The 22,500-nt window shown below is 44.5% G+C and overlaps 1 protein-coding gene and 1 long non-coding RNA gene across 3 annotated transcripts in view; one reads left to right on the top strand and one right to left on the bottom strand.

Moving 5' to 3' along the window:
* Positions 1 to 179: 179 nt before the first annotated feature.
* Positions 180 to 18,634, bottom strand: Cyp51 (cytochrome P450, family 51). Its single transcript, NM_012941.3, has 10 exons — positions 18,397 to 18,634; positions 16,737 to 16,835; positions 14,486 to 14,662; positions 13,437 to 13,563; positions 12,263 to 12,437; positions 10,229 to 10,348; positions 9,684 to 9,879; positions 5,897 to 5,992; positions 3,738 to 3,906; positions 180 to 1,802 (listed from the first exon to the last, which is right to left on the bottom strand). The coding sequence occupies exons 1-10, from the start codon at positions 18,568 to 18,570 to the stop codon at positions 1,624 to 1,626; spliced, it is 1,512 nt and encodes a 503-aa protein (NP_037073.1). The 5' UTR covers positions 18,571 to 18,634; the 3' UTR covers positions 180 to 1,623.
* A 493-nt stretch (positions 18,635 to 19,127) lies between these two features.
* LOC134486558 (uncharacterized) overlaps positions 19,128 to 22,500 on the top strand; it is a 58,263-nt gene continuing 54,890 nt past the window's right edge. For both annotated transcript variants that reach the window (XR_010065758.1, XR_010065757.1), the window contains exon 1: positions 19,128 to 19,253. This is a non-coding gene — a long non-coding RNA (uncharacterized LOC134486558). The remainder of the gene's footprint in view (positions 19,254 to 22,500) is intronic.

Here is a 22,500-nt window from a genome sequence, read left to right as displayed (position 1 = left end):
AATTCCCAGACCTCTTTTTTTTTTGTTCTTTTTTTCGGAGCTGGGGACCGAACCCAGGGCCTTGCGCTTCCTAGGCAAGCGCTCTACCACTGAGCTAAATCCCCAACCCCATTCCCAGACCTCTTGAACTGTACTTACTGAAGCACAGCTTCAAATCCATGAATATAGACCAGCAAAACTTTTCTCATAGAGAATTTTAATCTGAAACCTTTAACAGCAGAGATTTGGGCCTTCATTTGAAGAGTCTTCAAAAGCCTCTTACAGCTGTAACAGTTAGGGTTTCTATTGCTACAAAACACCATGAGCAAAAAGCAAGTTGGGAGGGTGGGGGTGGGTTATTTGGCTTACACTTCCATACTACTGTTCATTATCAAAGAAAGTCAGGACGGGAACTCAAGCGGGTCAGGAACCTAAGGCAGGAGCTGATGCAGAGGCCATGAAGGATGCTGCTTACTGTCTTGCTCCTGGTGTCTTAGTCAGCCTGCTTTCTTAGGACCCAGGATGACCAGCCTAGGGGTGGAACCACCCACAGTGGGCTGGGCCCTCTCTCATTGACCACTAAGCATCCTTACAGCATTTCCTCAACTGAGGTTCCCTTTTCTCTGATGACCCTAGCGTGTGTCAGGTTGTCACCTAAGACCAGCCAGTACACATACTTTAGAGAAAAAAGGTTTTATTTTGGGGAGGGTGTTAAGTCTTGCTATGTAGCCTAGGTTGGCCTCAAACTCTCAATCCTCCTGCCTCAGCCCGAGCACTAGTATTACAGGTGTGCAGCACCACACCCAGCAACAGATCTCTTGATTCCTAATACAGATTATGGGCAGGTCAGAATTAGGCCCATGGTAACAATCTGTTAGGTTGGCTCCTGAGCACAGCCTCCAAAGAACACGGGCAATGATACCATGTCCCCATTCCTCAATCTCAAGGCCAGAATTCACTAAGCTCAGAATCATACACTTTTAAAATCATGGTACTTGTTTTTTTTTTTTTTTAATTAAAATTAAAAATTCCACAAGGATTTGATTTTGGATTTTTCTGGAACCAATAACATAAGTACTCTTTAGTATTTATTATTTTTAGGAAATAAGGTTATCAAGATAAGGTCCAAGATTGCTGCCATCTCGCTGGAGTGGTGCTCTCAGTTAACACTACAAAGGGCACTCACACCATCTAGAGCTTCGCAGAAAACTTATCCTTCACCCTCTCACATCTTTACGCACAGAAGTGGCCCAACCACACCAATGACCCATTGCCTCTGTAGCATCTGACCAGGCTTAAAACTTCCCAAACTAGTTCCAAGCCGGAATCTCCCTACGGCAACGTGTGCTTCTGAAGTTAGTTACCTGGATGCTATATTCTGTATCATCTCTGAATACCGAGGCTCCCCTAAACGATTTCTAACATAAACTTGGCTTCCCTGAAATCCTATCAGAACTATTATAACTGTTTCAAATGCCATTAGGTCTGACAAAAATCACCGAGTTAATAAAACATTAAAATCAAACTGGCTTTCAGAACCACACACTTAAAAAACAGTACAGTATGAAAGCTGTGTCAAAGCTTCATTCTCTGCCAAGCTGCAGCTTGCAGTCCCGTCTCCACACTGGCTCCTTGTTCCTTTCTTCATTTTGATCTTCGTTTGTAACGGATTACTGGGTTTTCTGGGGTATGAATCATTGTTGTATAATTCACACTGGGAAAATATCCATTGATGAGGTCAAATTCATATAAACGAAGCATAGTGGACCAAATTGTCTTAATTTGAACATAGGCAAAATTTTCTCCAATACAACGATGGCGCCCTGTTTAAAAAGAAAAGTTTTCATCAGAGTAAGTTTTAAAATCTTCACTACTTTTCAGCCTGGAGTGGTTCTCGTCTTAGATGGAGGAAATGTGTAACAGTATAAAAGGAAACATTCTGCACATACAGTGAGAATGTAAATCATTCTGAAGTCCAGGTATTTCCAATGTCAGAGGATAACATGGGTGACTAGAATGCTCTCTTTAGAAGGTTCAAATCGTAAGATATTATTCTAGCTTGGGAATGTGTGAGATATAGGTCCCAAGAGCACTCTCATCATCATGAACCCATCAGTCAAAATTCCAGAAGCCCATTAGCGATAATGGAATGGGATTCAATAAACCCCAAATAACACTTACACTGAAATCAAAATCTACAAATGCAGAAGCTGACAAATTCTAAGATGCACAGAGAAGCAAGGCCAGAGCAACCTTAAGCATGAATTATACTGAAGGATTTAAATTGGATTCAAACTTGATTATATGACTAAAGAACCAGGAACCAACAAATAGATAAAAGAGATAGAACACAGAGCCAAGAAGCTATCTGATAGCTATCTGGGTAACAAAACAAAAACACAACAGTCCAATGACTATCTGGTTCTCAGCAAAGGTACTTAGAGCAGGAAGGTGCTGGGATAACGACATTCAAATGTGGGTGTAGGAGAATCTGAAAACCACAAAGTTCATCTCTCTCATAATCAAGAATTCAAAAGAAGCCCAGCTTGCTAGTGTTAAAGTCACTAATATTTAGTAAAGAACAGGAAGCCATATGACACGAGGGTAGGCAAAGGAGCATTGGCTGAACCCAGTGTGGTGGGTGGTGCATGCCTTCAATGTCCGCTCTCCGGAAGCAGAGGCAGGCTGATCCCCATAAATCAGAAGCCAGCATGGGTTGCTTATTGAGCTCCAAGCCATCTAATATTACACAGTGAGACCCTGTCTCAAAACAAAAAAGCGAATGAAGGAGAGAGGAAAAAGAAAAGACTGGGGCATTTTGTTGCATTTCTTGATTAAAAAACAAAACTGAACATGGCCTATCACTATGCTTGAATAGCCAGCCCATTGAGCATTTATTTGTGGGAGACACATTTACAGGAGCCATTTACATTGGTCCATATTCAAGAGAAGTCTGGCCTAAAGAAAAAAACGTTAGAGTTAACTGTACCTGACTGAATCAAAAGAACTAATAAATTCTGATGACTTACAACATGTAAAAAAAGAATTATTTATACATAGATAAGTAACAAGGGGAGACAGAGCAGTGGCTGAAGTGAGAAGCAGCCATAAGTCAAGGACTGCCAGGAACTTCAACATCTAGGGAAAGGCAAGAAGTCTGAACCTTCAGAAAGAGCATGGCCCTGCCTATACCTTGGTTTCGGACAAGCAAGGTAAGGCTTGTCTTAGGCACCCAGCTTATGGTGGCTACAGGACCTCGAAAGTACTCACTCGGGGATGGAGATGAAGAAAAGGCAACACTGATCAGGACCATTTCTGATTGATACTCAAAGCTGTCCAGAAACGGACAGACACAGGCAGCAGTTACCGGTTTAGCCGTGACTACTCCTCTGGTTGTTACAGAATCTTGCCTGCTGAGCTAGGCCCTTCTATATCCACCTACAATCCTTTGTGTGTTCTAAGCGTATTAAACCGTGATAGGAAGTTCAAGGTCTTCCTGTGTTTACAGCTAATAAAATGGTGTGGGTGTTGATGGACGGAGCATTATACAAAAATTTATCCTGATTCTTAGGAAATATTCTTTTCCATTGCACAAAGATTGAATTCCCAAAAAAGGTGCAAGCACGTTCCTTAGAGAAGGACAAAGATTCTCTCCCTTACGTTCTCTCCTGTATAACTGAACTCCAGGGCGGTTTACTGAAGGACAGAGGCATTACAGAGGCAAACACTTCAACGTAAAATGTAATCAGCCATCTCACCGGCTCCAAACGGCACATAGGCAAACTTCTCTCCCGACGCTGGGTTGTCCTGTAGGTAGCGGTCAGGATTGAAGTCCAAGCGTTCTACCCAGGAGTCTTTCAGTCTTTGATTGACAGTTGGAGAAACACACACCTGATGTCCTGGAGGAATGGTGTACCCAGCCACAGTCTGCAAATAAGAGAGGAGACATTTCATTACAGAATCTGTCACGGTGTTATCAAAGAAGAAGCCACCAGTGTCGGTGTGAACTATACATAGGTTTCAAAACTGTCTTGATGGGGGGTTGGGGATTTAGCTCAGTGGGAGAGCGCTTGCCTAGCAAGCACAAGGCCCTGGGTTCGGTCCCCAGCTCCGGGAAAAAACAAAAAACAAAAAACTGTCTTGATGGTAAACCAAATAAAATTGTCTTTACAAGGGATTTACAAGACAGCCAACTGTGCACTAGAAGGCTATACATAAACCCTGCTCAGGGCAAACTAAAATTAAACCTTTCATAATCTGACTTATAATACATATATATAAGTATATATAATTCATGTACTTTTTATTGACTACCACATTGTGTTTAAAGCCAAGAAATAAACCTCTATTTTTTTTTTTAACAAAGAAGCAAAGATTTTGAAGCCAGTTTGTACATACACGCTCAGGCCAGGTTGTACATGCTCCTCTCTCACACACACTATGGGGGAGACTTCAAGAAGACAAGCTGTGGGCAGGCACTTTGCGTGGAAGCAATGCTTGGGGGTGATGCCATTAATGTAGGAGATGAGGGGCTTTGTGTATCTTTTTCTTATTCACTTTACATCCCACTCACTGCACTCTTCCCGGTCCCCCTTCCACAATCTTTCCCCAATTTCTCTCCTTCTCCTCTGAGTGGGTGGGGCCCCCCTGGATATATATCCCTCCACCCTAGCACTTCAAATCTCTTACAGGCTAGGTGCAGCCTTTTCCACTGAGGCTCAGCTTGAAGAACAAATGCCACGTAGAGGCAACAGCTTTTTTTTTTTTTAAACAATTTTAAAAATCACTTCTTTTTTTTATTAACTTGAGTATTTCTTATTTACATTTTGAGTATTATTCCCTTTCCCGGTTTCCGGGCAAACATCCCCCTAATCCCTCCCCCTTCCCTTCTTTATGGTTGTTCCCCTCCCCATCTTCGCCCCATTGCCGCCCTCCCCCCAACAACGTTCACTGGGGCTTCAGTCTTATCAGGACCAAGGGCTTCCCCTTCCACTGGTGATCTTACTAGGCTATTCATTGCTACCTATGAGGTCAGAGTCCAGGGTCAGTCCATGTATATATAGACTTTAGGTAGTGGCTTAGTCCCTGGAAGCTCTGGTTGCTTGACATTGTTCTACTTTTGGGGTCTCGAGCCCCTTCAAGCTCTTCCAGTTCTTTCTCTGATTCCTTCAACGGGGGACCTATTCTCAGTTCAGTGGTTTGCTGCTGGCATTCGCCTCTGTATTTACTGTATTCTGGCTGTGTCTCTCAGGAGCGATCTACATCCGGCTCCTGTCGGTCTGCACTTCTTTGCTTCATCCATCTTGTCTAATTGGGTGGCTGTATATGTATGGGCCACATGTGGGGCAGGCTCTGTCTGAATGGGTGTTCCTTCAGTCTCTGTTTTAATCTTGAGGCAACAGCTTTTGGGAGAGCTCCTGTCCCAGTCTTTCAGGACCCACATAAAGACCAAGCTGACATCTGCTGCCATGTGCAGGGAGGCCTAGGTCCAGCCCATGTGTGTATGCTCTTTGGTTGGTGGTTCAGTCTCTGAGAGCCCCAAGGGTCTAGGTTAGTTGACTCCACTGATCTTCCTATTAGAAGCCTAGTATGGCTGCCTCTGAGAGGCTCCACCCAGCAGCTGACTCAGACAGATGCAGACACCCACAGCCAAACAGTGGATGGAGCTTGGGGACTCTTATGGAAGAATAGGAGGAAGGATTACAGGCCCTGAAGGAGATAGGTACCTCTAACTTTTAAACACTACAGTTGTTAAATGAAAATGGAAGACATAATTAGCATTAGATTTTCATGTCTAATATCTATAATTCTATAATAATTGCATATATTTACAATGACGATGGTTTTTACTTTTATAACTTAAAACATTCTCTCTAAAACTGGGCCCCAGAAGGGGAAATCTTGCCAAGAGACTCACCTGAGGGGTCTTGGCCATTCTCATCATGGTCATTATAGGAGGCCTCAGTCTTAGTGTTTCTTTTATGCATCTATCAAGTAAATTCAGATCCTTCAACTAAAACCAAAAAAAGAAAAAAAAAAATCAAGATTATTTCTGGTTTTGACCCCCAACAAATATTCATCAGACCTCAACAGTAGGAGGCAGCCTAGGCTGCACTGAGACCTTGTGTCAGAACAACAACAATAACAAAAAGAAAAATGTTTGCCAGAAGAGTGTTTAACATACACTTAGGAGATAAAACAGAATACTTAAAAAGCAAGCACCTGGGAAATAAAAATGAGATGTCTACAGGAGACTCTGAAGGGTCCTAACAAAGCCTCAGGCATGTGCAGGAGAGCTACAAAGTGCAACGCAAGATATAACAAGACCCAATCTCTCCCTGTGACTGACCAACACACAGGAGAAAAAGGCTACGGCAGGGTGGTAGCCGCCTGAAGGACTGCTGGTAACATGCCCTGAACATGCAGAGCTCCTCAGCGAAGGCTAAGAGTTGAAGGAAGTTTAAGAAACCTCTATTGATATGCATGGCTGCATCTCTAACCCAAGAGGTAGGCAGATCTCCATGAGTTCAAAGCCCTACTGGTCTATACGGTGAGTTCTAGGTCAGCCAGAGCAGCATACTGAGACGGTGTCTTAAAACCAAACAAATGACTTAAGATGTCTCGAGTTCAGTGATTACAGGAGAATGTGGACTCCATACAATCCTGCTTATGAAAGCCTCTGAACATAAAGTAGCACACACATGCGCGAACACCTGAACATACAAAGTAGCACACACATGCGCAAACACCTGCAGCCGCAACAAAGCCCAGGGGCGAGAGATCTCATTTCCAGTTGCCACTGCTTTCCAACGTAGCAAGTTCAACAAAAATACTAGAAAATTTACAGAAAGGAAAATAAATACAGCTCGAACATGGAGCAAAGGAGGCTTAATGGAACTTTCCCTGAATTGGACCTTTTTTTTTTTTTTTTTTTTTGAGCTAAAGCAACTGGCTTCTCACAGGGCATTTACATTTAGTAATAAAAAAGGAGAGAACCGAAGTCGACAGTGGCACAGCGGTCAGAGGCCCTTGAACGTGCAGGACATGACCATTTTCCTTGCAGGCCACCTTCCTGTCAACCCTCTTCTACAATCTCAGCAGCTATCCAGTGACCTCAGGGGCCAGACGCGCAGCTCTAGGGTTTGTAAAGCGGACAAAATGGAACCCACAGAAGGGAAGGATGGTCGTGATCTCGCCCTCCCCTGAGGACAGGTACTGAACTTTGAACTTACTAGGTCAACTTGAACAGTGTAAAGGCCTTCAAAGAACACAAAGAAAACGAGGCCTAAAGAATTAAAGGATGAAACAATACACAGTGCCTAACCAGACAGAGAATAGATTACTAAAAATACAGAAATCCTGGCACCGGAAGATATGAATATAGCTTTCGCTGGAGAAAATCAATAGCAGACTTGAATTGACGTGAGAATCAATGAGAAAAGAATATGTAAGGGCTGGCAGGATGGCTCAGCAGGAAATGGCATTTGCTGACAAGCTTGGTGACCTGCGTTCAATCCCCAGGACCCACATGGTGGAGAGAACCACCTCCTCCATGCTGTCTAATTACTACCTGTGTACCATGGCACATACATGCACATGCCGCACACAACATATAAAAAACGAAGCATAAAAAATCCTTAACAAAAAAGTATTAAGTAAAGCAATCTATTAATCAATCAATCAATCAAGTGTTGGAAGAAATTCAAAGGGCAAAGGGAGAGAAAGGCGACGCCCTGATGCCCTGGTCAAGATGTATGGCTGAAGAATGTCAATACTCCAAACCCATCTGCACACAGCGCCATCAGTCACATTTCAGCAGCAGAAAGGGACAAGCTGGCCCCCAAATTTTTATGAAAATTGAAGAAATACTTAAAACAGCCTTAAAAAGAGCCACAATCTGACATTCAAAACTTATTGTGGGCTGGAGAGATGGCTCAGTGGTTAAGAGCACCCGACTGCTCTTCCAGAGGTCCTGAGTTCAACTCCCAGCAACCACATGGTGGTTCACAACCATCTGTAATGGGATCTGATGCCCTCTTTTGGTGTGTCTGAAGACAGCTACAGTGTACTTATATATGATAAATGAATAAATCTTTAAAAAAAACTTATTGGACCAATGGCCAATGGATGTCTGACAAGACCATTCAGTGAGAAAACTATTCTTAATGGTCTTTTCAACAGTATTGGGGTAAATGGATCTCTACATGCAAGACAGGTACAGTGGTCCCTCACCTCGAATTACATTCAAAATTAATTCAAAGCAGATCAAACACCCAAAAGGAAACTAAGAAGAGAGGGGTAAGTCTTCCCTGCTTTTGAACACACACGAGTAAAAGGCATTCTACACTATCAAGGGGCAGGACTGGAAGACACTCCTCTAAGAGGACATCCTGAGACACTGAGCCACCACAGAGCTGCCACGCCCGCTCAAAGGACCCTTCGCATGCAGTACAGCCAGAGGAGATAACAAGCAGGCAGACCTCAGAGCGCAGCCTATCCTGTGGGTGAGGGGAAGAGGGAGCGAATGTTTAGCAGCTTGATACTCCAGCCATGTTGATACTCCAGCCATGAAGCTGCCGGATGAAGCGGCAGTCCCACTCCCAGTGGGTACGTAATCCATAACACTGAAAACAATGCCACAAAATCGGGACAAATATCTAGAGTGGGATCTTTATAAGATCCAAAACATGGAGTTAATTCAAATGCAAGGACAAATGGGAAGAATGAATGGGCAATATGCAGTATGTCCACGCTGTAGAATGATGACAGATGGAAACGCCCCGACCCATGCTCCAACATGGATGAACCTTAACCTGCTGTTCTGATGCGGGTGTCATCAAATATATTCCCCAGCCACTAGCACTCAGGACGCCAAGACAGGGAGCACATGACTTTGAGACCGGCCTGGTCTATCTACTAAGTTCTGTGCCAGCCGAGAGCTAAACAGTAAAATGGTCTAAAAAAAAAAAAGCTGTCTCCCAAAGTTTCATATGGTGATGGTAAGAAGTAGTGGGACACTTTTCAGAGACTGACAATGGGGGGGTCACTAATGACATGGCCCTCTGAAGGGGCTAAGGTGGGGAAGGAGGTCTGACTTAATTCTTGAGACAATTGGCATATTACCATTCAAAGATGCCTCAATGACAGCATAGATACATGTCCTTCATTGCATGTTTATATATGTATGTATGGTTAGCAAACAACACTGAGACACACACACACACACACACACACACACACACACACACACACACACACAGTTATCCCAGGGATATAAGGATATCTGAATGTAACATACTTAATGAAATACCAAAACAAAGTATAATGGGAAAAGGCTAAGACCAGGTTATGCTTTAGAAGTAGTTGCCTGGCTATACAGACGGAGTCCTCTCTCGCTCTCTGCCCAGCAAGCTGTGTGGAGCGTACAGGAATCTACCACTCGAGGACACAGGACTCAGAGTGACATGTTACAGAGGCTCTGACACCTCACATAACACAGCACTCAGAAGATACTCTGCGTGTACTTAAAGGCAAGCCCCAAAGCAACAAGGGCCATAGGCTGTAAGGCCTCAGTCCAAACCACCTGACCAAGTAGAGAAGACGAAGCCTTTGGCGGTTTCTTTAACCTAAGCTTATAGAAAATTCCCACAAACCTAGTAGAAGCTAGAGTTACACAAGCCTCACATTGTGCCCAAGCAACAAACCTGCTCATAAGTTAAGGGAGGCAGATCCTCCCCGCACACCGTTTTCTGTTCTAAGTAGCATTTGTCTTGAAGTGGTTTATCTCTGGCCAGAAAGAAGCCCATCCAGGCACTGGTGGTGGAGGATGTGTGCTGTCCGGCCAGCAGCAGTCCGATGAGCATCCCTGCGATCTCGTCGTCCGTCAGAGGACGCCCATCCCTGGGGACAAACCACACGCTTAATATCTGGGTAGACACAGTTAATATGGATACAGTTTCCAGACGTAATTGTCGCTTCTCTTAAACAATACCAATCAGTGCCCTGGCTCTCCTCCCAAGAGAAACACCGGCCAGGGGAAATCCTGATTACAACAGACTCCCTTTCAGTTTATTTGCGAACAATCCCCTATGCCAGCCGCTGACGTCACAGTGGAGCATCAGGACCTGGTGCTTTAGGCTGCAACTATTTACGAGTACCAATTTATTGTACTTCATGTTTTAACTGGAAACGTCAGCGATCTACACTTTAATGTGTGATGTCAGCTTAGCATGCGATCTGATGGTCTTACTTGTATGTAGAATCCAGTAAAGTTTGAAGAATGTCCTCGGCTGGTTCTTTTGACAGCCTACGTTTCTGGATGGCCTTGTAGAAAATATTCTTGATCTCTCGATGGGCTCTGTCCCTGCGCCTATAATTCCAAACCAGAGAAGTCTCAATAGCGTAGCATTTTATAGGCTCATGTTCAAAACCAACACCAAACAGAAAACAGCAGTAACCTCAATGAGGTGACGAAAACTCACAACCAGGAGAGAAGTCATGACCTCAGACAATCCTTAGGGCGGGGGTAGCGTCCTGTCACACACAGCTCACACTGTTAAAACAACAACTATCTACTAAGCAGGACACTCCCTTACAAGCATGTTCTATCTAGTTCAACAGAATACGCGTCTAAGTTAGCCTAAGATTCCAGCTGTTTCCTCACAGCTCATGAGTTGCTCTGGCTCTGTCCCTGGACTGTTTTCTTTCTCACTTTCTGTAACTGCACAGGCTTTGCAGAGAGAAAATTCCTAGAGGGTCAAAACACAGGCTCCAGCTCCCACAACTTTTACTTTGACCAGGGTACTCACTACTTGATAAGAACTTTGAGCGGCCCTTTACCTTCCATTCATAAGCAGCTATGCACGATCCGCACAGGGAGCGAGCAACCTCGAGGCTGAGAAGATGGTAGTTCAGAACTCACACTGCTCTTACAGGGAGTGAGAGCTGGATTTCCAGAGCCCACATCTGGCAGCTCAAACAGCCCCAGGAGTGATGCCTCTGCAATACTTACACACACGCACACACACGCACACACACACGCACGTAGATAGATAAGAGACTTAAAAATCAAATTAAGCTTTATTAAAAAAAAAGAATATTCACTTCTAAAAGCCTATTCTATAATCACACTACTAAAAACTGCCCTATTTCATTTACAGCTACCACCGAAAACACGAGAGAAAATATCCACAGAAAGGGGGGCTGTTCCAAGAGTCACAGTGTAAGCAGAAGATAGGGAGGAGAAGGCAAGGCTTGCTGAATTGAGTGGATAGTCGGGGTACAGCTCAGTGGTATAACACGGGTTTAGTGTGCCCAAGGCCCTGGCAACAGAAAATAAAAAGTACACAGGATAACTTCACCAAATCAGTTGGTCTGAGTAAAACAGGCAAAGACTGACGTACAACAGCAAGCTCCAGAATTCTGAGGTACACCAGGGAACAGAGAAGGTAGAAGATGGATGGATGGATGTGAATGGAAACCTAACCCCAAGGAGCAGTGCGGGGTAAGCCCGCACAATACACACAGCAGCATTTGTTTTTTAGACTTCCTCTGTGGGCTTGCCCCGTCCCTGTCATAGCTTTTATTTGGCAGCTCAACAGAAGGGACACCTAAAGGACAAAGATCAATAGTTTAATCCCCATCTCTCACCTAAACAGACATCAGAGACAGCCTGCAGTTACCAGGGCCTGACCTGCACACCAAGTCCTAACGGCTGCAGTTCTTGGCATGAGAGACAGTCCTTGTCCTTATGGGAACTACGTGCAGTCGGTAAGGAGACAAACTCAAATAAAAGTGAAGATGTGCAAGAGAACGGTCACAGCACAGGTACTAAAAAAGCCACAGGGACAAACACGTGCTTTGAAAACCTAAGCACAGATTAGAGCCTTCTCGGGATACCAAGACTGTATGAGGCAGGCAAAATATTACAACAGACCACTGGAGCCTGACTTATATAGCCTCTGAAAAGTCCCCAGAGTTCCAAGCGTCACACATTTGCTGAAACTACCCGAGGCTGTCAAAACCACGCCCCTTCTAGAGCACGGGGGCAAACCAGCTGCTGAGAAATGGCCTCACCTCCCACACCTGGGATTAAAACGAAAACTTTCCCGTATTTCCTTCTCATTCAGAGCACAAACTACCTTATTGATATAATTAACCTTATTTTAAAAGAGCTCACTAAGGCCTGAATTCTTGTAAAACGGAAGCTCCTGACGTGTCCAAATTAGGAAGCACGCAAACGGTACAGTGACGACTGTGTGGTGTGGTCCTTATGCAGACATACCTGAAACTCGGCAGGGGCAGCCAGCCTGGCAACAGCCAGGCGGCATGGCTAAAGCCTCCATCCAGGTCTGCGTACAGCTGAGCCACCTTCTCGTTGAGCTGACTTCTAATTTCCTTTCCATGTAAGCAATGGCTAGCTGTTAAAATTATGAGCTCAGACAGCGCTTCAAACACATCTAAGGGGAAGAGAAGATCAGTCTCAATACGATCTCCAAAAAGCCTTTAAATTTTTTCTTCACAGTATAAGAAAATTGTGATGAGAAATTGGGAATATAGCAGGGCTCCAAAACCAGAGGCATAAACACAACGGTCTTGTCTGTGTGGGTTACAAGCACCATTATCAACCCAGCACTGGAGACAAGCACTGGGTGGGCCCACTGGACGGTACTTAAAGTGGCAAGGAGCACCTAATGCTGTTCTTCAGCTCTACTGTCCCCTCTGGCTTGCCACTTGGAAAGCTCTTGGTGCTCTTAACACGCCTCACGCTTGACTTTCAGAGTTCTGTCTTAAGACTTTTGGTTTGACATGGGTTGTGCCACGTAGCACAGGCCGTGCTCCAACTTGTCATCCTTCTGCCTCCGTTTCCCAAGGGCTAGAATTCCATGTGCCACAGTCATTTGCCATTCTAGGTGAAATCGCACCTGTAACCCCAGCGTTCGGGGTGCAGGCGCAGGAAGACCCCTGACTATACAGTAAGGCCCTTTACACGTAAGTTAATCAACAGGCATTCTCCTGTATATATCAGCTTCTTCCGGGACCAGAAAACATCACATCAGCTTCAGGTATTCTAAAAATAAAGTGTCTACCCCCTTTACGGGAGCTGATGGTCAGTCTCGGAAGGTCCTACTGGCCTAGAAGCAGACATTGCTCCTGACATGGGTGTGCCGATTGGCTCTCAAGACAGCGCTTAGAAGTGCTCTCTAGGATTGGGGATTTAGCTCAGTGGTAGAGCGCTTGCCTAGCAAACGCAAGGCCCTGGGTTCGGTCCCCAGCTCCGAAAAATAGAAAAAAAAAGAAAAAAAAAAAAGAAGTGCTCTCTAAAGGCTGGGTTTGCCTTAACAACTGCACAGGACCCAGCACCTCCTTCCCGGTGGACGCCGCAGTTCAGCACATACTGTACTTTGTTCTGTACCCAGAGAAGAACGAGCCGGACGAACGTAATGCATTTTGCTTACTTCTTTCTCCGCTTTCTCCCCAACTTTTAAAGTACTCCTTCGCTTCTTTTTCAATGATAGAAACATACTGCTTGAAGTGGGCTATGTTAAGGCCGCTTTTTAGTATTTTCTTCTGTTCCAGGAAAACCTCAAAAGAAAAAGAAATTAAGAGTATACAACATTAAAAGGCACATTTACTTTATTCTGAGATCATCTGTTAGATGTTCTCCTAACTGCCTAACAGAGGAAACGACGTTCTTAAATTTGAAAATAAAAACAGTAACAGGATTTTTAGGAACCAACCATAATATAAGGCATCTGTGCCATGTATTTGAAAGAACACATTTTAAGAAGGGTCCTCTGCTTGGGTTCTAAAGAGTAAGTCAGGAAGCCCACCTCTCACCTTCTAGTACCCCGCCACTCTTTACCAGGGACCTGCCTTCCTCTCCTGTTACCCTCCAACCCTCCGACTCAAACAGTCAACACACGCTTTCCAAAGCCCACTATCCTCCACTATCATTTTATCCTCCTCCGACTACGTTCTCATTCTGTCTCTAAATACCATTCCTTGCTGGCACTACGTCTAGAACAGCCTGGATTAAAAACTCGTCTGTTAAAATAACTAGCAGCCCTTTGAGACGTTGACATTTTAGGTCTACTAAAACATGTTTAAGATAATGGAGATGAACCTGAGCAAAAATTTTTGATAACTATTGCTTTTGAATGGAAAGGGAGACATTCATCTCCCCGACTAACCAGAAACATTACTACGGGCTGTGCCTATTACGGCCCTCACCGGAGCTCAGCAGGCACCTGAGTCTGTTATCTAATCTATGTTCTATTCATAACCCTTGAATAAGACATGAATAAGCCTGGCCAACCAGCATAAAACAAACACCCGTCCTTTAAACAGCTAGCTACCCATGGTTTCTTTGTAAGTGTCACTAATTGTCCGACTCCTTAAGCTAGGGAATAAATTAGTTCTTCATTATCCATGAGTAGTATCACACTACTAGCTCTAACTACTGCAGTTCAGATGTGTCTTTTATCCAGGACAGAAGGCCACCTACTGCATTTGGCACGTCGTATGCAACTCCCTTCCCAAACACGGGCGTTGTCAGCCGACCGTAGACCTCTTCCGCATTCAGGTCTTCGTTCTTACTGTTGAAGAGCAGGGCGGCTGCGTCACTCCCCAAAAGGTAAGTGAAAGTCTTGCCCACCATGGTAAAGCTAAACACAGGTCCGTACTAAAGAGAAAAATACCGTGTTATGGAGACATCTCTCACATCACGGAATAACACTTTGCTGAAAAGTTGCAGATATGCATCAGCTTTGAAGTAACCGTTTTCGTCTGGCCATATTCCCCCTCCTGTCTTCACCACAAAAGCAGTACACATACGATGACTTCTCCTTTTCCGACTGCTTATCCTGAAAATATTTTCTACCATGCAAATCACAATAGCACTCTTGATGGATCCTGTCATTAAATGTCACTGTTAGCTTCAGTCCACTGCTCTCAGTAGTAGATAATATGTTTTTAGGTATTGTTTTGTTCTACACTGGCTGTATAGAATTCTTTAATCAACCTTTATAAGAATATGCTTTTTTTTCCCGTTCGTTAAAAACTAATTTAAGGCTGGAGAGATGGCTCAGAGGTTAAGAGTCTGCTTGTCCCAGAGGTCCAGAGTTCAATTCCCAGCAACCACATGGTTGGTGGCTCATAACCATCTGTAGTGGGAAGTGGTGCCCTCTTCTGGACTGCAGGCATGCATGCAGGTAGAACGCTAAATAAATCTAACAAAACAAAACAACAAAAAACTAATTTAATGGGGCTAGTGGATGGCCTGGTAGGTAAAATCACTTGCCATCAAAGGTCGTGATCTGAAGTAGTTGCACGTGAATCAGAAAAGGTGAGGCATAACAACTAGTGTATGTGACTGGGGAGCTGGCTCCCGGTCCCATTCTCACAGAGGATCTGAGTTCAGTTCCCAGAGCCCACACTGGTCAGCTTACACCTGGCTGCAGCTTTATCTCTAGGGGACCCAATGCCCTCTCTGGCCTTGACAAGCAACTGCATATGGGTGCACATACTATCAGACACACAAAGGCTTACAGATTTAAAACTACATATTAAAACAAAAGGGTCAAGAGCAGACTTAGGCGGCAGGAGGTGCACACACGACCCAACAACCTCTAGATGAGGAGCTGAAGACAGACCATGGCTGGTAAAGGATGGACAGTCAGTTTCTTTAAGGATGTGGTCCCAGGTGGGTTGACCATGCATATAGACACCATCTAATGGCAATGCATATAGACACCATCTAATGGCAATGCATATAGACACCATCTAATGGCCATGCATATAGACACCATCTAATGGCCATGCATATAGACACCATCTAATGGCCATGCATATAGACACCATCTAATGACTGTACATATATAGAGAGCATCTAATGACCATGCATATATAAACACCATCTAATGACTGTGCATATATAGACAGCATCTAATGGCCATGCATATATAGACACCATCTAATGGCCATGCATATAGACACCATCTAATGGCCATGCATATAGACACCATCTAATGACCATGCATATACAAACACTAATGGCCATGCATATATAGACACTATCTAATGGATGGCCCCACACCCATGCATATATAGGCGACACTGATTGGACTCAGTGTGCTGTTAGAAAATGGTACAAAGTTGAGAGGGAGACACCAGGGAAGGACCAAGGAGAAACTGGAAGAGGGAAGTGGGTGGTGACAGCGACTGAAATATACCGTGTACATTACAAAATTCTCCAGGAACATTTTAAACGATATTAATACAAAAAATGGAGTTCAGTTAAATAGTATTAAGAAGCAAAAAATTTCTTCCAAAGCCAGCCCTTGGAAGAAATGGCTGACCTGATGCCAGAGAGCTGTTTTTACAGGGAAGAAGCAAAGGCTTGAGCACCCACACCATCCGAGTGGGGACTGAAATCCCACCAGATGGGCAGAACCAGAGACGCAAGACACAACATTCCAAAGATACATGATTAAGAAAAGTGGGTGTCAACTTTTGACTATAACGAGTGAGAATAACATGTAAGACTGTTTTTTAAAAAGTAATTTTCTAACTGCAGGTTTCCCAGGTCAGAGACATCCCAGGACAGACACTCTGGGAGGCTGAGTCAAAAAGGTCTTTTCATTTTGTTTTCAATACTGCCAGCAAGCAGGGAGGGTACAATCTTTATAAATGGCCTATTTAAAGAAAAGCACTCCTCTACACTAGATTCTCTGCCTCTGGTTATTTAGAAGACTTACCTTCTCATATGCATTTTCCAGGAACTCAATTGGACTTTTCCCAAATGCTATCGCGTGGCCAAGGAACGGAATTGGAGAGTAAATATATGGCGGACTTTTCTGCAAAAGAAAAACGAAAATGTTAGTTTTCGTTCTATTAAAAGGCAAGCTTCATTTGGTAGCCGCCTTGAGAGCTGTGCTTTTTAAAAAAGAATCACAGAGCACATTTAGAGAAGTTATAGCCCAAAAGAACAAACTCAGAATAGAAATGACTAGACATGAAGAAAAGTACTGCAATTTTCAACACTGGGAAACCACTGACAACATCCAACAGTGTTGGAGGCTTCAGGCAACTTTTCTAGCCATTAGAGGAGCAAACAAAAAGGAGAGTTGATGACTAGTTCTGTCGTTTCTGCAGTCTACTCCGGTTCCCTTCAATCCCAGAGTCTTGCCTATTATTTTCTGGAACAGAAAAACAGTAACTCACAAAAAAGAAAATGTTTCTTGAATTTACATGGGAAAGTCAGTATGTCATGCTCCTCTGATTCTAGATCCACCAGTATTAATGGGAATGAACCCCACCCCACCCCGCTTCAGTAGGAATTCTGTAGCAGTCTTAAAGGGGCTTTGGAAGCCACAAAATGAGACCTGCACGTTGCAAGACTGTGAAAATAAACCTTCAACGATGAAAATGGATTAGGCTCTTCTAATCTTTAGTAATCTTGAAACACACAAACCACACGGCACTTATCTTCCTAGTTTCAAACACTACCTCCTCAAAGATACAAGGAAGTTGGGTATGAAATGCACACCCAAGGGGTGAAGGCTGGAAGAAGAGCCAAGGTGAGCCTTGGCAACATAAGCTTTTAAAATATTGTCTCTAATAAAAGTAAGAAACAGTAACTGCCTAGCGATGGCTTGGGTTCAAAGATTACTTTTAAAGCAACTTGGTTGGGACCTAAAGTTGGAGACAGTGCAGTTAAGTTTTTACATGCCACTGTCAGTTTCCAAGGGATGTTTTTCAAAGCTACTGAGCGTTGATTACAAGGGTATTCATCAAATATATTTGGGAGGCTTGAAACAACTGGTTTGGTGTAGCGTTAAACTAGAGAAACTGGTATGTTAACAGTCCAGAAAGCGCTTACCACACTCTTAAGTCACTTACCTGTCTGCAATCTCCCTGACATTGATATTAATCATCATTATGCCCAATAGCCCACGGTACACTAAACACACAAAGTAGTATCGAGAGTGATGGCCACCGGGGATGCAGCTGTCCCTTAACTTGCCACCAAGGTACTCACAAGGAGCCCAAACACCTTTGACAACCTACAGCAAAAATCAGTACAGTGCTCTGCACTTAGAGCTATGAGCAAGGCAATCTAAGTAGGCAAATCCACCCACCGCCAGTCTGCACTTCCATCACTGAAAAGCACAAACGCTGCAAAGCACGATCCTAACCAGAAGTTCAAAGCCGCTGCCACAGCAGAAACTGCAACGGCCAGCACAGCCTCCGAGTTCGGGTTCCAGCGACCGGACCAGAAAGACCATCGCGACAGCCGAGATCAGGACTGGCATCTGCAGCCGCCACCCCAGCTTACCGCGCGCCCGCCAGGGCGAGCGCTCCCGAGCCCGCCCGCTTAGCCGGGGCACAGACCGAGGGCCCCTGGGGTGCACTTACCGCTCCAGCGGGCAGCTGGACCATGTGGCCCACTGCGAGGCGGAACAGGTAGACAAGGCTAAGCGTGAAGGCGCAGGCGATGAGCAGCGTGGAAAGCAGGTTGCCTCCTGTCACCTGCTCCATCGCCTGCCCGAGCACCGAGCCGCCTGACTGCAGCAAGCCCAGCAGTACCATCCCGACCGCTGCTTCGATCCGCCCGGTAAGCTGGAGGCCGAGGTCCCTGCCGCTTCTCGGGAAAGATGGAGCTGGAGAAGCTAGTAGGTGGGCGTCGGGAGGCGGCCCCGGCCTCCGGGTGTCGACTGACCCGGGCCCTTCCCACACCCACAGCCGGCCCGCGCGCCACCAGGACGTCACAGACGGGGCGGGGCTTTCTGCGTCACGCCTCCAGCTAGGTACTTGAGGGGGGTGCGGGGGGGGGTCCTTGAGCAACAAAGGGACCTGAGGAAGCGGCCTCTACCGTGGCCCTGGGACACGGCGAAGAAAGTGAGGGCTCCAAGAATGACCACGCCTTGAGAACCGCAGACTAGGAAGGACCGCGTGCCGGACGAGCACGGCCCCGGGGGGCGGGCACAGACGAGCCTGGCGGAGCCTGGCGGAGGGATCTCTGGACCAGCGTGGTGGCCGACAGCGGCAGAGGCGAAGGCGCTCTGTGATTGCACCGCGCGCTGCTGAGGTGATCTCGGCCTATGTGGCGTCAGCAGAGCTGGCGGTCCGGGCACCGCCCCCTCTGTGGGGCGCCGGCCTCTGCAGCTATTCAGCGGGGGTGTCGCCTCCCAGCAATCCGTGAGACCTTCCCTCCATGAGCCTTGCGAGGAGAATCCTGGAGAAAATACAATCCGGCCGATGCAAACTGGAGGGTGAGACCGTTGGTTCAGCGGTATTGCCCAGTTACAATCTGTTTGACATGTTGTTCGTGTAGGGCCATATTGTTACCAAGTGATAGTTGTTTAGTGTGCTGTTGTACCAAAACAAGTCTTCCAAAATATATACAGGCCATAAAACTGAGGCAGAGGTCTCCAAACCCCTGTTCTGATAGCCAGTTTGCTGGATCTGAAGCAGGGGTTACCCTGATCTCATGTGACTTCAAATAAAGCATTTCTGGTGATATGCTTCCAAATTAACCCTCCTTCCAGATCTTTAACCTGAGGTCCTGACGAGCTACATTTATTTATTCAACCAGTGATAAGAGCTAGGTTTTTGACTAAGCTTGGAGATGATAGTGCAGTGACTGGTAAAACTGCAAGGACCTCCAGGAACTGTAAGACCGTCCAGCTGCCTTCTAGATAATTCTACCTAGAGAACTCACATTTTATCGTAGCCAGTCAGTAAAGCCCACTACTAAACTCATTGCCTTTTCCCGAGGATGGCTCTGCCACCCACCTGTTGAGGAAGTGCCTAGTAGGAAGTCTATGTAGTGCCTATGTTGGACGGACACCACTCTATAACAGTATTCTGCCTCTTATCAGTCACTAAATCTTGTAACTGAAAAGAAAATTATACGAATTCTAGGTTTAGAAATATAAAAATTAAAAGAATAAACCCCAAAAGGCCACAGACCTAGGGCTAAGCCCTGCAGCCAGGACTAGCAGGCCATAAAGATAAAGGAGCACAGGAAACACTGTCCAGGCAGGACTGGCAAGCCATAAAGAAAAGGAATGCAGGAACCAGCCTGAGTTAATGGGACTGATTCATGGGACGTCTGGCAGAAAGACATCTCCCCCCCAGCTCACTCAGGGCCATCCTCCAGACCCTGATAAGCCCCTGACTTCTAACACATACTCTTTCTGCTTTGTTCTCACTGCTATGTTTGAATGAGCCAATTGTATGTAACCACGCCAAAACCCCCTAGCCTTCTCTATATAACCCTCTGACTTTTGAGTTTCGAGGCTGACACCTCTGTCTCCTGTGCGGGATACGTGTCGGCCCGGAGATCTCTGTAATAGGTCTCTGTAATAAACCTCGCCTTTGTTTATTACATCCAAAATGGTCTCTCCGTGTCTGGGGTCCGCGATTTCCCAAGACTTGAGTAAGGGTCTCTCTGCGTGGGATTTTTCAGTAACACTCCATTTTTATTGCTACTGCTGTAGGTAAGAGCCTCATTATTTCTGGTAGGAGTAATAACAACATGAACTTGGGTCATTCATTTTTAAGCCTGTTTTCTGTGCTACTTCTTGATTTACTGGAGTAACTTCAGGCTGTTGTTAAACCTGAAAATCACTAGGAGAGAGACCAGTTCCACAATTATCCAATTTAAGAAAGCTTTATTCAATACTGGCCAGGAAGATGGACACTCTAAGTCCATATCTGTAATTCCCAGAGAACGGCCTCAAGCTACTTTGGACAGGTGTCTGTAAAGGCCAAACCCACAAAGCTATGGTATTTCCCGCCTGAATCCAGTGGGGACACGAATACATCCTGACTACTTCCAGCTTTGTACCTCTTTCATGTGTATCATCAAGTACATTCTGTGAAGCTGATGTAATCAATTTGTTTACTAAAGTGAAAATACATGAACAACAGACTCCAGAATTCTAGGATGTTATCTGTCCTTGGGCAAGTGGGACATTGAACACCATGAATCTATCTAGTATGTCGAAATCCTAGAAGATTCTTAAATAAAGACCAGAGGCAAAGTTATATATATACACACACACACACATATATATTGACCTGGAACTCTTCTGTACGCCAGTCTGACCTCATACTCAGAGTTCCACCAGCCTCTGCAGCTAGAGTGATAGGTGGGATTAAAGTTGTATGCCATCACACCCAGAATTCTAAAACTTACCTGTTAAGGAAGATTTATTTGAATATTGTGTAAAAGTGTGGCAGTATTTCACGTACCATTTTATGCAATCAGATAGTAGTTACATTTTTGCAATCTCAGTTGTTCAGGTATACTCGTGACAACTGCACTAAGGAATGGTTAGTCAAAAAGTGAACTACAGTGTATAATCCCAAACGCTGGAAGGCAAAGGCAGGTGGATATTAGTGAGTTTGAGGCTACCCTGGTCTATATGGTGAGTTCAAGAACAGCCGAGTCTACATAGTAATACTCTATGTCAAATACCCTGTCAAAAATGAGTTTATATGAATGTATATCACTGTGATTAGTAATTATCTGTAGCTAACTTTGTAACCACAACCTGAACTACCATGACAACCCAAGTTAACAAGGCTTAACAGAACTGCTATGAATTACCAATTACCACTTGGTCCGAAGATCCAAGATCTCAATATTTTTGTATGTACTGACAAAGTTTCAATACGCACAACAATGCTCACACACAAAAGCCAACTCAGAGTTGAAAAACAAACAAAAAAAATATGTAAAGCAAGCCCATCTAAAAGTCTTTATATGATTTACATCACTAGCACTGGCTATAATGTAAAGAAATCACAGCAAGTTGTCAAAAATAATGGTAATCATCAAAAAAAAAAAAAAAACCCTGCTGGCTGCAGCATTTCATAACTATCACCTTAATACTAAGGATACTACAACAGGAAGATTACCAGGAAGTTGCAGCCAGTCTAGTTTATGAAGAGAGTCTAGACCAGCCTGTATGAGAAAGTAAGATTGTATCTCACACAAAGAGATAATCTGAAAAATCAGACTGTATCAGAAGGATTAGAAGGAGAGACTATTAGCAGTGAGATAAATGTATTCCATAGAGCTGGCCAACTTTCATGATCATGAGTTACATTTTGAAGTCTTCTGTCTCTGTTGAATAATTTTGGTCTTTTGTACATGTCTCTTACTGAGGAATAGTCTCACAGTTTTGTTTTGTTTTGTTTTGTACATTTATTTTCTACATGGAACTGTTCTTTTTGGAATTCATCTGAGGCAGTGTGTACCAATATGACCATTCCTACTAAATTCTTCTATTGACTCTACCATGGTGTTCAGAGTAGGTAGAAATCCATTCCAAACTCACTCAGCAACTGACCACAATACCAGTTTTTGCTTCATCTATTTGGGGCTCCATTGTGCCTCCTAAGATATCAAACGTTTTTTATATTATAACATATAATAATAATATTTTATATTATTATGTCTTACTATTAATCTTTACCAGAGAATAGTCTTGCCTTGCCAATTTCAAA

This window comes from Rattus norvegicus, chromosome 4, assembly GCF_036323735.1.
Source record: "Rattus norvegicus strain BN/NHsdMcwi chromosome 4, GRCr8, whole genome shotgun sequence".
Lineage (NCBI taxonomy): Eukaryota > Metazoa > Chordata > Mammalia > Rodentia > Muridae > Rattus > Rattus norvegicus.
Note: the sequence above shows the minus strand (reverse complement) of the source record. Positions and strands in the feature narration are given on the sequence as shown.